At 32.1% G+C, this 17,763-nt stretch overlaps 1 protein-coding gene across 1 annotated transcript; it reads right to left on the bottom strand.

The window, feature by feature from the left end:
- Positions 1-1,449: 1,449 nt before the first annotated feature.
- LOC140747110 (1-acyl-sn-glycerol-3-phosphate acyltransferase beta-like) lies at positions 1,450-9,941 on the bottom strand. The gene is made up of 5 exons (XM_073079363.1): positions 9,690-9,941; positions 4,481-4,614; positions 3,450-3,631; positions 2,576-2,744; positions 1,450-1,729 (listed from the first exon to the last, which is right to left on the bottom strand). The coding sequence occupies exons 1-5, from the start codon at positions 9,878-9,880 to the stop codon at positions 1,557-1,559; spliced, it is 849 nt and encodes a 282-aa protein (XP_072935464.1). The 5' UTR covers positions 9,881-9,941; the 3' UTR covers positions 1,450-1,556.
- Positions 9,942-17,763: the final 7,822 nt, after the last annotated feature.

Here is a 17,763-nt window from a genome sequence, read left to right as displayed (position 1 = left end):
TATTGTTATGATAGATATATTTTTAGAATGGTCGATGAAGTTGCTTTACGCTCAAAAAATCATTACCCTCCTTATGTTCTAAAGACAACGAAGTCTTGCAATTTACTTTTGGTCACTGCGCCTATCAGGACAGTAAAGGGTGGAAAATGATAAAGTAAAATATATAATGATGTAATTATGGTACATCTTGGTATCAGTAAGATGTTGTTATATTCAGAGGTCATCCTTTTTAGTGCATTGGCGGCTTCACCTTAAACAAACTTAGGTATTTGTTTAAACAATCTAGCAGATCTTGCAGTGGAACTACTTGCATTAAGCAAAACAATAATTGCTCTAGTGAATAAAAAATATAATTTGATTCTCAATGAAAGATTTTACCGTAAGTATGAACGAATTGTTTAATATCTTCTTTTTTTACGATACCCATTTAATATATTTAATAGTTATTATGACATTGAATTATTGTTTTTATAGTTGATTGAATTTGTGAAGTTGTTTTTTGGATTAATTGTATAATTTGAAATTAGGAGAACTAACGACTTGGGGTTACCTGTAATGTTAGTTTTAAGCCTATGTATGTATTAAATAAATGAATAAATAAATATTTATTGTAGAGAGTTTTCCGATATGTAGACTTAATCGAGATATTATCCGTCACATTTTAAGCACTTATTGCCCTTCTTAGAACTATGGAAACTGTTTGTTGATTAATAGGTACCAAGGTCTAGCGAAGAACTCAGATGCTTACGAGTTTAAAATATATTTTATAAGAACCTGTTTACGTAATCAGAGTAATCAGCAAGAAATAAAATTAATAACATGCCTTATGCTTATATTATGCTTATTATTATTATTATTATTTATAATATGCAGTAGCAGACGAGCATGCAGTCCACCTGATGGTAAGTGGCTACTGCCGCCCATGGACATCTGTAATAAACCCCAGATAGGATTAGATATTCCTACCTGAGGTCGGCCACAGATGCGCCGCTACCCCTGAGGACTAAGCTGGAACGCCTCGGAAAAGTCTTTCTCCCTTACCACACCCTTCAAACCGGAACACAGCAGCGCCTAACACTGCAGTTATTAGGTAGAAATAGGTGTGGCGGTGGTGCCGCCGAAGTCGAACCACAAAGGGTTCTACCACCTTCAAAAACTATTATTATACCTTGCCTGTGAGTTATTGGTTCAATTTGCTGCACATCTGATCAGAATAGCAATATATTTTTGAGGTCTTACTCTTTTCTTGTTTAACATGTTTTTTACACAATGTCTTTTCAATTGTAAATCCGGGTTTTGGTCTTTGAGATCTTAGACGAATATGTATTTTTTGTGTGAATGAACGATGTTGTCTGACTTTTATCGGGGATCTACTTAATACCTAACTATAGATGTAATTTCTGTACTAATTTAAATAAAACTACAAAGAAAGAGGTTGAGATAATATATTGAGTATGTTTCGTGACCATTTGCCGCCACGCAAGAACATGTTGTTCTTTACTAGGCATGACGAGCCCTATATGGAATAATGGACTTCTAATGAATGATATTATTAATTATCCTACAGTAGTATGAGGGTAGTCACATGGTAGAGCACTTAGCACTTCTTTGGCCAATTCTTTGTATTTGTCCTCCATAAGGTTTCTGACCCTGTCCATGAGCTCGGGGATGTCATCTCTAGTGAGACCCTTCGTTGGCACCTCTTCTAGACATTGGATAACCACGTGCCCTGTAACAATAAATTGGTCAAAAAAAGCGAACTATAACTTGTCCAGTAACAATTGTAATACAAAATGGCAGCATTTTTATTCACGCGCTCATTTTTTATAACGTGTAAGTGAGACATATATAATATAGTATATACAAATATCGTCATTTTGGATTACATGTTTTAATGCAATATTTATAGTATACATTGCGTGCGTCCCTGGAATTGCGCGTATTCCCGGAATTTGGACGCACAGCCGCGCGTGTTACATGTATGTATGTAAATAACAATAGCTGAAATATTTCGGCTATATTTTATTTATAATGAAGGTGGGCACTGTAAGTAGTTATTACTTGTTTTTGTTTTAAGTAACGTAGAAGTAGAAAATGAGTACGTAGTACACCTTATAGTAAGTGACAACTGCCGCCCATACACATATGTAATCAACTCTCCGGATTGGACATCAGGAAGACAGTCATACTTAAAGTCAGTCAGATCTGAGGACCAACTTGGAAAGCCTTGGACCTATAAGTATATGTGGCTTTGATGTTTCCGAAGCCGAATCATTTTAGGTGTAGATTGGTTATAGTTGACTGTATACTGATATAGACACATTTTTTTTTGTTTACCGTCTGGTGGGCACGACGGTATGCGACCACACATACCGCCGTCCTTCCCGGGGTCACTAGCCGGGCGGTTCGAGTACCCACTCTTGCCGCCCGCAACCCCGGAAGCCCTATTCTGGTCCCGGAACTACAGGGACAGACACTTACTTACTATATTTTCTTAAAATTAATTTAGCATAGTTTATACGTTTTTAATACTGAAGTTATCTTATGTTGCAATAGAAATGAAGACATTTCTTACCATTGTTGAAGATACTTTTCTTCACATTTATAAAGTAGTAAGGTGAGAAGACGACAGGTATGATGGGCACCTGAGCAGCGACCGCCATACTGAACGCACCCTTTTTGAATGGTAATAATTTTGTATAGTCCTTATTCCTGGTGCCTTCAGGAAATAGCCATATCTTAGTCTGCAAATAGAAATATAATTTTATAAAGATACAATATGGGACTTCCACTCCTTTAAAAGTAATTTAATGTAGGTAAGTCAAATGAATCCTATATATTAAACCAGCCGACCGGGCAATCTTTGTACCGCCTCAAAATTTATTTATCAAATATATTTTATATAAAATATTACTCGTAGATATTGTAGCTTTCGAATGGTGAAAGAATTTTTAAAATCGGTCCAGTAGTTTTGAGTCTATTCATTACAACCAAACAAACAAACAAAGTTTTCCTCTTTATAATATTAGTATAGATAATACGTTTTTTTGCGATTTAACGTTTTAAACCCCGACACAAAAGGATGTTATACGTTTAATGTGTTTATCTGTGCTTGTAGATTGGTATTTTGGCGTGTTCCTGTGGATCGATTAATTCGTCCATTTTATAATTAACTTTGTTTTTGGTTGAATGCAATTCAACAATCTTTGTTGTTTGAAGAAATATGAGTGATGAGAGAAAAAATGATTATTGATCAACAACTTTTCATGTATCCAAATTACTGTAGGATGATCTATCTGAAGATAAACTCAATGAAATGTCACTCAGTCATTTTAGTTCATAGTTGATTGCGTATAAAATACATAAACGTATGACAGCGTGTCGGATGGATGATATAACCAAACAAATAAAGCTCCAGTTAAGTATTACGATTGCGACTTTTCAGGTACCTTATTCTTAGTCATAACTTCCGAAGTAATTTTGAGTTGTTCATATGCACCTTTAGCGTTGTTCCGGTCAATGAACACAACCCCGGCGAGGTACGCGGCCAGCCCGAATGGCCAAACATAAAACACCTCCTTCTTTGCAATCACCGACAACTTTTTCACTACTTCCCAAATATTGAACATTCCTGAAAATAAACGATACGAGTGAAATTAAAGTCTTGATTAGTACTTGACTGCGAGTTTTTTTTGTCTCACGGCTATATTCGAGTCACAAATGGGGAAGGCTTGGAGAACAATCTAGCATGCAGATCCCATAAGAGTTGACATTAAATATAAATAATACTTCTAAAAGCTACCTGTATACTATATACTATACGAAGGTAGGTACTATTCGTTTTCATTTTATACGCAAGGTCCTTCTATTTTTGAAGTAAAAAGTAGCCCATGTTATTCTCTCTAACGAGCATTGCCTTAGCGTGAAAGATTTTTCTAATGTAGGTATTTTCAAGTATTTTCTGGCTGATTCTGGCTGGAAATATATTTACTTTATAAAATAGATAGCATTTTTGGGTAAACATGTACAGACTGTGGTACAGACCTGTATTTGTTTTGTACCTAATTTACTTTGTTTTGTAATAATAACCTTGTTAAAACTTGTTACATGTTTTGATTTAAAATTTACCTTCAAATGTTTTTGTGTGTGATATGTTTTTTATCTTTTTTATCTTCGTTTATTGTAAATATAATTATTAGGTTATTATTATTGTTTCATCATCATCATCAACCCATTACTGTCCCACTGCTGGGTACGGGTCTCCTCTCAGAGTGAGAAGGATCAGGCCAAAGTACACCGCGCTGGCCAAGTGCGTATTGGTAGACTTCACATACCTTCGAGATTTCTTTTTTTTATAAATCTCAGGTATGCAGGTTTCCTCACGATGTTTTCCTTTACCGTTTAGCAAGTGAGAATTAATTTCTAATACGCGTAGTATACGTATAGTTTAAGTATTATTGTATATTAATGTATAATTTACCTAAAACATCCAAAGAGGATTGATGGTTTGAAATAATAACAGCGCCTCTATCTTTTGCTAAAATTTCGCCATTTCTTAATTCCCATTTCAAATCGTATATCTTTGTGATATGCTTCAATATTTTGGCTCCTGTACTGAAAAAATAAAAGTTATATCAAGTACCCATAGATTAATAATAAAGAGAAAAGAATATTGAAATTGTATCATAAATAAAAAAAAAGTGAAAAATAATAAATAATGATATATAATAAAAGGAGAAAAAGGTAATAAATAATAATATATAATTTATACTTAAAGTATTGCATAATATTTCTTAAATTTAAAGTCGGTCTCTTTCTTACCGTTACTTTCGAAACAATAAGAATCCTGGGATTTAGAGACTTATTATTAAAACCTTAGCTAGGTCATGGTTTATTACACGTTTCTGTATTTTTATATTAAGTCATTATTTTCAAAACAAAGCCCACAATATTAAAGGGAAGATTTGTATTCTACAGTAGCAAAGAGCCAGTATAAATTTCTACAAATATTTGAATAGATTTTCCTAAAAGAATATCTGGGAAAACCATTGGGTAGGAAAAATAGTGTCAAAGACTTAGATTAGTAAGCCCTAGTGGTTTAGGAGAGATCCTTTCTTGGTTGATTCAATGATGATCCTACACAATTTTCAGGATAGATCTAAATTTTCGCTTGGCGACTTTAGCAATTTTCAGTTATTTTCATGTGTTTGTTCGTGCTGTGAGTATTTTATCTTCTTACTCTATGTCCATATATCGTGTGTTGTCTTTTTGTATTCCAAGGTCTATAGATATTACAAATCTATAGATATTAGTAGTATATAAGTTGTGATCACTGATAAACTTTTATGATTAAGCTTTTATTTATTTCAGAATCTGAAAAGCTTCACAAAAATTAGAATAAGTACAAAAGGGTAATCACGTTATCTTTCAAACATCTTTCGACGTGAATTTCTTTATATGCAAATGAGGTCTTATTTTTTAAAACATTTTTGTTTGCGATTCCTCTGATTACCGCTTTCAAAAATTCTTTTGTTCTGGAACCCTATCCAGTCAACGAGGTGGAGAATAAACAGCGGTGCAAATTTGTGTTTGGCCGCTTTGAGCTCACTGCATAAACTCTTCACAAACATTCACACTTCAATTTGCGTTTTTGTTCTTTGATTTATCTACCTACTGTATTCACTGGGCCTTTGTTCTCTTTGTATGTGTGTATCGCTTCTATACTGCCTGTTTCCAGTCCATTTATTTCTCAAATTTCACAAGATGTTCCGGCATTATTAATTCGTTTATATTTCATTACCTTTCCTTTGTATTACTTCTCGTTTCTATATAAACATACAAATTTTGTTGTTACCTCAATGGATGCCCGAATATGAATTTATAAACTTGCTCGTTCAGTCTTCACGTTTGTTTTTTTTCTCTTTCCTTCTTTACATCTATCATGTCTTATATCAATCATGTGTCATAGCATGATGTGTTTAATCAGCAAAATTGATGTTCAATAAGGGAAACCTACCTGAAGTAGGATATTAATCAAATACGAAGTCATACTTATTTATGGACTTTAGTGATCTTTCCATGTACTGAATGAAACGGACTTGGGTAAATATTGAAGGCCGGTTGAAAAAAAAGGGCGAAAATATGGCAGAAAATATAAACTTGAAATGTTTTTATTTGTTTCAAATATACTTAGAATATAGCAGAATAGCCATTTTGCGAACAAGTCCTTTATTTTTAAACTGTTATTGTAGTCAGCGCTTGGAATACACTGTGTTGCAATTTGAATTTGGCAGCTTTGAGTTAACTCGCGGAAACTCTTTAAGCAAACATGTTCCTAGCCCAATTTGTGTTCATCTCATCTAATCAGTACAACAACTATGCTGAGTTACTTGGTGTTTTTCTAATGCTTGTAAAGTGTTCATGATTGCTATCCACATTTAAATAAAATCCATGAAGCATAATAAGAAAAGTCCCAAAAATGTAGAGGAACGTTTATTATTTAACCTAACCTAATACTTTAGTGTAGTGAAAACAAATTATGTAAAATATTGAAAATAAAATAAAATTTATATTAAATTGCCTTATCAAATTCACATAAACGATAATTTATGATAAGATCCATTTTTTGTCTGTTTATCTTTATTTGGCTAAACAAACACAATGATTGATAAAATATATGATTTGTATGTAGCATTGACCCTTTGTAAGGATTTAACCTTTTGTAGGTTATTAACAATGTTATGATTTTATCGTATACATAGGCACATGTAGCATGTACATATATCGTTGGCTGTATGGATTAAAGTTTTTCGTAAATTCATGAATCGATTCTGTAAATTCTGTACAATATATTATTACTTTATGCTTATGGCTCAAGCTCCTCACGTTAAATTCAATCAACTAAATCCCATCAACAATGATATCATAACTTAATAAGCCTACGAATCCAAATTGCCATAACGCCATAATCGCATAATCCTATAACCAAGATGATAAATCATAGGCAATCACACCACACCTATTTCTGCGTAATAACAGCAGTGTTAGGCGCTGCTGTGTCCGTTTTGAAGGTTGTGGTAAGGGAGACATACTTTTCCGAGGCGTTCCAGCCGTTCCAGCCAGGCCGACCTCAGGTAGGAATATCTAATCCTATCTGGGCTTGATTACAGATGTCCATGGGTGGCAGTAGCCACTTACCATCAGGTGGACTGCATGCTCGTCTGCTACTCCTATATTATAAAAAAAAACTGTAGCAAAATATCATAAAACTGAAGACTCCTATAAAACCCAAATAGATCCTGTGGTGACCCTCAGTCAAATGGATCTTTATTTTGGATTGAGCGATCCTAAAAGCTTATAATAAAGGCGCAAAAGCGTGGCTTATCAAGTAGTCCACTCATATGTTAACATTTATATATACCTACTAGCTGACGCGGCAAACGTTGTGTTGCCATATACCTAAATAAAAAAATGTTAAGGGTGAACAACCCCTATCACTTAGGGGTATGAAAAAAAGATACCCAGTAGCTGATTCTCAGACCTACTGAATATGCATATAAAATTTGGTGAAAATCGGTAAAACCGTTTCGGAGGAGTACGGTAACGTTGATACACGAGAATTTTATATATAAGATGTACCTTTCCTTGTCCTCTTAATAGATGAGTAAGGGATAGAAATTGAAATCCACTGCTAATAGGAATGCGCGTGGATCAGTAATCATTTATCATCACGTTAGGTCATTCCGCTAGATATCGATTAGAGGCTGCGGCGCTGATTAGCACATGAGACAGAACGTACCGTTTGTTTTGAAACAAACAAGTGTTAGCCCATTGGTCAAAAGAACCATTGGACCTTAATCACTTTTTTTGGAATTAAGATATCTAGATCGACATAAACACTACTAAAGAGAAGATATGCCTAGTGCAAGAAATCATTTTCTCATTCATTTGACGTAGGTATTATAACGTATTATTTAATTAAAGTGGATTTGTATTTTGTGAATAATATTATTGAAATAATATTCTTAGGGTTGGTGTAAATTGGTCATTGATCGATAAAAGTATGTTGGTCACAACAGCACTGTTCACCAACACATACACATATAGATTTTGCTATCGTATTTAATCTGTGATTATGTATTAACGCTTTCTAAACTTACAGCCTCACTAGGATTCGTGGGGCCTATGGATACACCGAGACAAATACACAAACACACAGACGCAGAAACAGAAACCGATGATGAATTTACATCATCTAAATGATATCTCTCTGGCAGGGGATCGAATCTGGGACACTGCGCGTCAGACCGGTATGGTGACCTCTCGGCCACATATTTTATTTACATATTATAGATATTACACATAATATTCTTAAGGTATTTTTATATCCTACATGTAAACAAAGATCATCAATAGTTCACAAACAAAAAAAATCGGTCGAAATAAAAGAGAAAAAGTTACGTTATTTTGTCTTTTTATGTATTTATTTAAAAAAATAAAGTTAAATATGATACAATGGTATTGTAGAGTTAATAAAATTTAATAATTTAACAATAATATTTAATTCTTATATAACGACACCATAATTATTACACAATCATAATAATAATATCTAATTTACTGATAAAATAATTGTCAAATAATAGAAAATTCTTTTATTATTATTCTCGTATCTCATAAGATGCGTGTCGGAAAAACATGGTAATTTAAATTAGGTGATAGGTAATCATTGACACCTATCTATAAATACCATAGATAAGTAAAGATGACTCACTCCTAACAAGAAAATGTAACCAGTTTTGAGAATTGAAATAGTTGCATAAAAAAGTTTTGCCACGTCTCCGTGCTAAAATGTCCCTAAAATATTTGAAATAATTATTTATTCATTATATAAATTACGCAGTATTAGTTATTTATTCGTAAATTTTGTCTAAAAATGTTTTTATTTGTCAAGAATTGAAAAAAATAACTTACAAATAAGCCGTTTGTGGCTTCATTCAATTTCAAGGCGGCGAAGTATCTTTACTAATCTATGAAAAATACCTATAATACTGATAGTATTGAAAACTTTAAATTCAGAACTAAACTTAAATACTACATCTACATAAATACTATATTTCAGTGTTTAAAAAAAATGAGTGAGAAATAAAGTGAAATTATTTCACGCACGTTTTATTATGTTCGTGAAATAATTTAAGTGTAACTTTAAAGAATATGTTTACTTTATTAATCGACGAATGTTGCCTTCTTTTAAAAAGTAATTAGCAAAGAATAAATAAATTTTTCAAAAGGAAAAAATATTTTAAAGGTCATGTTTAAAATCTGTTTTTAAATCTAAATCTAAAGTTTTTATATCTTAATCTGAAGTAGTAGAACAATATAAAATCAGTATCGGTAATTTTCCCAATCTTTTTTATAAAATAAATAAAACAATACGAGTTATCGTTTGCAATACCTAACGTTATTGGCTCGCGTGTATTGAATGCAATTCGTTTAACTAAAGAGAAGATTATTTACCTATACATGTACATGTGTGTTCATATATCTGTATTATATTAAGGCCACTTCAAGCTATATCATGTAGTTCTTACTGACCATGAAGAATTGTATGCAAATTTATAACGCCATGAAACAACCATAAAAATCTATTATATGTTAAATTTACATATACATATAAAGGCTATACTTACACTGCATTTTTCACGCTCTTCGGTTTCAGTAAAAATAAGGGCCATATCACAAACGCGAGGCAGGAGCCCAAGAAATAGAATATAGAAAAATAGAAATAGAACTTAATTTTATTAGGTTCATTTGATGTTATCTTTCTGAACATATAAGCGACGACCGTCAAAATAATAAATATTACGGCTGTGTCCCACATTTTAGGAACTATTCGATAATTTTGTTCACAGTAGTTCACACTACAAGTCCCTATTCAATGAGGCTTGCCTACGCACTGAGTTGTCCTATCTCTAAATAATAGTGTAATCAGTCTTCATTCTCTAATACAATTATGATTCCGGATTAATTAATGTGAAATAAGTTCACGCTTAATTTATTACGTATAAAATACTGTCAGTGAAAAAATTTAGAAGGAATTTCATTACAACGTTTAGGTACATGAAATATCTTAATAGCGATATTTGAATTAAAATTTTAATTATATTTTGGTGTTATTTTGATTCTTAATAATTCTTAATTATTATGTGTCTTAAATATTTTTGTTTAAGGAAGTGCTCATGTTTAATAATATTAAGGTACAATTAAAAACTTCTAAGAATTTACACAAAAATTATCCTCATATACAACATCAGGAAAAAAGTATAGCTTACGAGGTTGTCAAGCTATTGCATGTAATTAAACTATTTAAATAATTTTGTAACAACAAAGCGCAGAGAAGTGTACATTAGAACTTTAGAAGGGAGCCAATTCTAAACAGCTTCCAGGTGAAAAATATCTCCCCAACCAATTCAATTCGCATATTATAAAAACGAGTAGTCGGAACATTGGAAAGCAATGCATTATTAGTAGCTACCAATTCAAATACCTTTTTATCTAAAATTAAACTAGGTATAGTATCCTCAATTGATAAGGTAGTTATCAGTTACGGCTATCATTCACTCACTTATTTTATCCTTCGACAGTGCACTTACGGCATGGCTAATGTGATCATACGTCCTGTTTTAAACGAGACTGTCCCGTATTCACTTTTTTTGTCGTGGTATTCCGAAGGACGACGGGGGCAGGAAAATGTCCCTTTTTAGGGAAAATTTAAAGTAGCGACGGTTATTCATTTGAATTGTAAATAGGAGGATTTTTTTCACGGCCAAATGGCAGTGATTTACTTTTCAGAGACTTTATAGTTTTTACGACTTTTCTGTATCGTCGACTAATTCTTTACTGAGAGCGGCCTCGAACCCTACTGAATTAGCATTTTTGTTTTTTTTTACACAGCAAAGGTGTCCCGTTTTAAAATTAAATAGAAATGGTCATTTTATGCATGGTTGACGCCGATAAATCGTGGCCACGTGGAAAACAGCATGAGTCCGATTAGTACCTAACGTAAGTAGGTAGTGATTATATGTTGTTTAAATGGGTCAGTGTGAAGTGGTCTTTGTTTGAAATTATATGAAAGGAAATTTCTGAGAAAATACGATGTTGACTGGAGCTCTTGAGTCAAAGATGAAAACTAATTAGCGATCAGTGTGAAAGTGTTTGTCGTAAATATATGCTTTAATTAGATGAGAGATAAGGTGTTTCATTAAATATATATCAGGTAATGTAATACGTATTACCTATTCATAACTGTAATTATCGTTTCTAAAAAGTTTCTACAAAATATAACTAATTTATTACCTACATAAGTTACTTAATAAAATCCATTACAATAAGTTTCGCACATAGGTATTATCTGAAATAGCAGGAAATAGTTTATTTTTCCTACTAATTATATTTAAGAATTCCTGACCTTTGAGCTCCCAAATATTGTACTTTATCTATGTATTTACGCAATACGTAGGTATATATAGATAATGGAAAACAAAACAAATAATTACGTGCAACAATAAGATAAATAAGAATATACCACGCAATGACAGTTCGATGATATTAATCATATTTATTTTTGTTTAAAATATTATAATATACATGTTAATAATTTTACAAATTGTAAAATAAAACAGCGCCCATGAGCATGCGTATTACAAAATACAATCTGTAGGGAAACAATATGATGATATGAAACATTATATATAAATTTGTAACAAAATTATAGAAATAAATATTTTTTTAATATTCACACACATTTTTTAAGATATTTTGCTTTCCAAATTTAATGATTGCACTATGAGAATGGAAGAAATTGAACAGAAGCTCTTTTGTTTATTTGCGTTGTTAGTGCACAATGAGCTTCGTTTAAGTATATATATATTTTATAATTATACCTAAACGACGAGGCAGACGGGCTACCTGATGGAAAGCAGTCACCGTCGCCTATGGACATTTGCAACACCAGAGGAGTCGCCAATGCATCGCCGGCTTTGGAGGAGAGCTCTTCTTACACCTTTTTTGAAGAGCCCCATGTCATAGCGCTCCGTGAATACCTCAGAAGAAAGAAGGATTGGTTATCGACTTAATTTTTTTCGATATAGGTACTTTAAATGGTCAAAATATCAATATGTGAAAAAATACTTTTTAATTTTATTTTCTTTGTTTGTTTCTTTCTTTCTTACATTTCATGTCCTCTGCTTATTTTCATATTTTGTGTTTATATAGGTAGATTTTTCGTTTTGTAATTAAAATTGTTTAAATAAATAGGAAGTGGGAACAGTTACGTAATAGAGGAAGTACGAACATTGTTATAATGAATAACAATACCTCAAAATTTAACACATTATTTTTATGATGGTTTGAATGAATTTTATGTGATTATGGACGGACTAATGAATTTAAATCAACATAACCTCTACAAAAACCATGAAAATATTATTTAAAAATAAAAAAAAAAAAACTTGTGGTTCACTTCGTATGAATTAAAAAAAAACTAGTTTTGTGAATAATTTTATGCTCGAGAATTCTGTGACAAGATTTTGTGTCATCTATTTCAATTAAAACGTGTAACAGAAACTTCTGCGTTATATCCTAGATGAGTACCTATAATTGTGTTATGTATTAGTTTATGTATGTTCTTAGAAAATAGGAATGAGTGATGTCCATAAAATATCGATAATTTCATACGAACTACAATTAGCTACAAAAAATATCCATTTATATATAGTAAAAAACATGACATAATAATCAATGCCATTTCTTAACATATTCATGTATTCTTATGTCCTTTCTAAGACACAACGTTTAATTTTTAAGAATTTATTACAGCTGACATGGCTTGTCAATTAATTAGTGTCTGAGAGACTGAAGCAGACTTTTACTCAAATATAATTTTATAACATAGGTGTTAATTTCATAGGTATATCATACCTGTATCGTATAATTTAGCGTAAATTTAATTGTGCATTTTATTGTTCTGAAATAAGTATTATAAATTATGTTTTATGTACGTAATTACATAAAACATACTACTTAATAGATTACTATTACTTAAAACATAATAAATTAAAATCAAAAAAATATCTTTTTAAAATATCGAATATTCAATATTTAAAAGTTGATATTTAACAATTATCGATAAATGTCGCTTATCCCTATGAGAAAGGGACAAAATATGTTTATCGCGACGGCAGTCGCAGGTGGTTCGGTGTAATTGGGTGAAACTTCTCCAACGTTTGAAGAAGTTTTATTTTCATTATTGTTGTAAGCCGCTGGCAGGTGTACACCTACTTTAATATCCTTAGTAAGTAATTTGTATTGATATTTTTTTAATGGTGTCCATAGTTTAACGATGTCGATAGATTCGTGTAATAACTTCTAACAACCAATGTTTGGCGGAAACTTGTCGATATAACGACGATCGATGGTTTAACCATCATTGATCGATGATTGTTATAGATCGCTGTCTGAAACATTACTGTTTTAAAATGTAATGGATGTTGTCTTATCTATCCAATCATCGCAATCGATTGGTAACTACAGTCGACACTCTTTCGATTGTTCTATCGATCGACCGATTGGTTTGCGGGCATCCAAAGAAATCACAACAATTGTGTTCTCGCTATTTTCCAAATCACTAACTTCCAACTTTTTTAAAACGAATAATATTTCGTCCCTTTATCATATTTTAGAAATAAACTGATTTAAATGTTCTTTTTTTTTTTTTTTTTTTTAAATCTCTTTAGAAGTTTTTATTACTCATTTTAATAAATAAAATATACATAAAAATGGACTTATTTACAAAATATATACAAGAAAATTATAAATAAAATAAGCCATCTAAAATTGCCGTGTGAGGCATGGTTCCCAAAACGCTGGCGGCGTTTCCTTGCTGCACGGCAAGACTTAATCTTTGTGCAAAATAGCCGCCAGCTTTTTGGTCACCGGAAGCAGTGACAAGTTTGGTCGACATATCTGACATGAATTTTTTCATGTCAGATGACCATGGACCCATTGTCTCTAAAGCAAGCGCCGCAAACAAGTAATTGTCTAATAAATTACTATATTTACGACGCTTGAGAGTCTGGGCATGGTCGGCTGCAGCCCCCGCTTTCACTGAAGTATTAGCTAGATGAGAGGGGGCTAAAGTGTCAACGCACGTTGCGTCCCATATCAGGGGTCGTCCGAGACTCCATGGAACTAGAGTGATTCCATCAGGTCTCTTGCCATCGTCTCTAAAAAGACCTGGGGGTTCTAAAGTCGCTGGTATAGAGACGGTAGCAAGAGCCCGACGAATCAAACTGTTCAGAGTCCCGTGACGATATAGCCTGCCGGCACTCCTGATACAGGACAAGCCATGTCGACCCAACGTGTCCACCTCCTGCCCACACGGACAAAAGTGAGACTCGCAAATCTTGGCACCGAGCCGGAGACCTATAGAAATGCGTAACGTTATAGGATCCAGCACGGTGCCAATATTGTTGGAAGGGAGCGCGTGTAGCCAATGTCCTGATTCACTTTGGGCAACAGCTAATAAACGGGCCCTATCAGAGTTGTCAGAACATTGTTCCAGAAGACAGGCAAAAACAGACTTAAGAGCCGGTGTATCCCAAACGGATTGCTTGGTTTTATCTGACATAGATATATCCTCAGCCGGAAAGCAACCACTCCAGGCCTCCTCAGCCTCTGGCATGTACGTCACCCGAACATCATCCAAATTAGAGTTTAATATATCGGAGATGAGGGCGATCGTACTATGACAAGAGGCCAAGAAAGCCGGAAGCGCCAAACTTTCTGTGGTGCGGACACCTATGCCACCAAACCTAACCGGAAGAGTTGCCTGCATCCAGGAACGATCATCAAATTTTAAATTTAGAATTTTGGATAAGCAATTTTGTAAAAGCGTATCTAATATGTGAGTGACAGATGGGAATTTACAAATTTACAATTTACAATTTAATGTTCTTACATAATACATAACACATAATTAAACTCATTTAAATGTTCCTACATTTAAATCAGTTACATTTTACAATTACATTTAATTTTTGGAGTTTACTCCTTAAGAAACGATTTGAGTTATAAGGCCCGGTACGGAAATTTTATGAGGAGTAAAATCAAGTGTAACACGAAAAGTTGAGGCGTAACGGTAACCAAAATATGAATCAAGAGTGCTTTTATTAATTTAAAATACAGTAAGTTCAAATCCCATATGAAAGTAATTATTACAATAAAAATAATTAGCAATATATAAAACATTAAAACGTCATTAACTAATTTGTTTACATTTTTGCATAAATTAAGTTATAGGTTTGATCATTTATAAACACTGTGAAAAATATGAACATTGGCGCCATAATATGATTAACAATCTTTTATGAACGTTTTTAAAGAAGAGTAACATATAAAATCAGTAAGCAATTGAATAAGATATAATATTAGCAAAATAAGTTTTTAACATAAAGAGGCTTTTGTAATTTACTGATATATTAATTTAACTTATAAAAATGGATGCATTATTGATCAGCACCATCTATCAACGATAAACGGGCAAAATCAAAACAGTATTATTTAATATTTATTACAGAATTATTGCTAATGAATTATGTTCAAAATAAGTTATATAAAATTAGCAATACGTTTTAAATGAATTCTAGAATTATAAAACATTCAGAAACAATCCAAATTACATATAATAACATGTTTATTGAGTCTCATATAAATTTCATCCGTAAATTGCAACAAGGATATTTTATAGATGGCAAAGAAATTATAATTATTAAGTTTTAAGTTATAAAACGTTTAACATTGTTTTAAATATAAATAATTATATTATATTAAAATTTACTTTAATATAAACAATTATATTAAGTTACCATTATAATATTTGGAACCAAAATACATAGATTGATAAACTTGCAAACTTACAATTTATAAAACTTGCCACTAGATGGCGCTATTTTATATTATTTTGTAACATACTTTATGTAATACGCATTATTGAAGTAATATAAATAATCCGAATAATTACAGATATATGTTTGTTTCTCTTATCATTTTAGCAGATGCGTTCATTTACCTACCCTTTTTTCTATTCGATATATATCATAATTATCATTCGTAAGGAGTAAACTCCAATCGTGCGTCGTAGCTGACACACACACACTTTTTTTCCAATTATTTCTTTTATATTTGTATTATATTTACCATTTGCACATAAGACAGTGTGCTTTGTAAATATTACATCATATACCCAATGCTACCGGCTGCTGACCATGCGACAAGGTTAACTTAACATACATGTTAATTATGGGCAATTAGTAATAATTTACATTAAATTTGCATTTTCACATCATAACATTTATGTTTTTTTTTTATTATTTAATTATATGTTATATCAAATAAGCAAGTTTATTCTAAGTATAATTAAAAAAAAATAACAAGGTTTAACTTTAAATATAAAGTACAACTAGGTAAATACAAAATAATTCTTCAAAACCGTAGTGTTGTACTGTTTTTAATTAGATGTATGTATGTTGATGTATGTATAAGAACCCAAACTAATAAAAAACTCGATATGACGTCGCATTGTGGCACGTTGCGACATCGCAGCTTTATCCTACGGCTATAATTTATTTAAACCTACTAAAGGATATCTTGCCCAATAAATGGCCTATCAAATTCAAAAAGATATATTTAAATGTGACTGGTATTCGGAGAGATAAATGCATAGAGATAGAAAGTAGAATGGAGCGCACATAATGCTACTTTGCAATTCCTGCTATTCAACTCCTTCAGAAAGCTGCCGTAAGGAGCTTTGTTCTAATAAAGTATGTGGGCTTTTGTCTCCAATATTTCACCTTTACTTGAGTATAATTAGCTACGTGGTTACCTACAACTGAAATGCAAGTTTGATTATTGAAGCAGAGTGGTTACCGCTATTTGTTTTTTATGACGTTTGCACAGTTAGGTTTGATTTGAGCTCTTCAAATTTTGATTGGACATCCTTCCTAAGATAATATATACTTCCCAAGATATTAAATAAATAGGCAACGTAAGCCTTAGCGCTTAAAAGCTAAAGTATTTGTATAATATTACATATTATTTTGTGTTGTTTTAGTATTTATATGTATATGTACATAAATGAACTTTCCAGATAATTACCTAATTACATAACTTATTATGTCTCGTTTTCGGTTTATATTTGAAATTTCGAGTAACAAGAATAAAATAAGTTAAAGTTGCAGAATTTTGTCTACAAAAGAATTCATCATTTTCGTATCATACTATTTTTTTATCAAAAATATCAGAAAAATATTATACAAACTGGTAGTTTACAAAAATATTGTATTATTTTAAATCCAATTGAATCGGATGGCAAGTAAATTCTCGGAGCATATGTTATTAGGTAACAAATAAGTCGTGATGAATATTTAATTAAAAATGGCAAAGTTCATTGTCTAAATACTAATGCCAATAAATTAATGTAATATTTATTCCTGCGAAGTTGGCCTCAAGTTTAATTGGAAATAATTGCCTTGAAAATAGTGAAACCTCGAAAAATACTTGGTATATTTTAATGTTACCCAAAGGCTAAGCTAAGGTGTGGTCATCTTCGTGGTGCTTGTCAATTTATGGTAGGTCATTTTTATCTTCTCATTTGTTTCGCCTGCGGCTTCATACGTCTATAACGGAGTTGCTCTTAAAATGAAACGA

This window comes from Epargyreus clarus, unplaced genomic scaffold (genome assembly GCF_041222505.1).
Source record: "Epargyreus clarus isolate Ecla_fem2 unplaced genomic scaffold, WU_Ecla_fem_2.2 ptg000014l, whole genome shotgun sequence".
In the NCBI taxonomy this organism is placed as follows: domain Eukaryota; kingdom Metazoa; phylum Arthropoda; class Insecta; order Lepidoptera; family Hesperiidae; genus Epargyreus; species Epargyreus clarus.
This window is presented reverse-complemented; position numbering and strand designations above follow the sequence as displayed.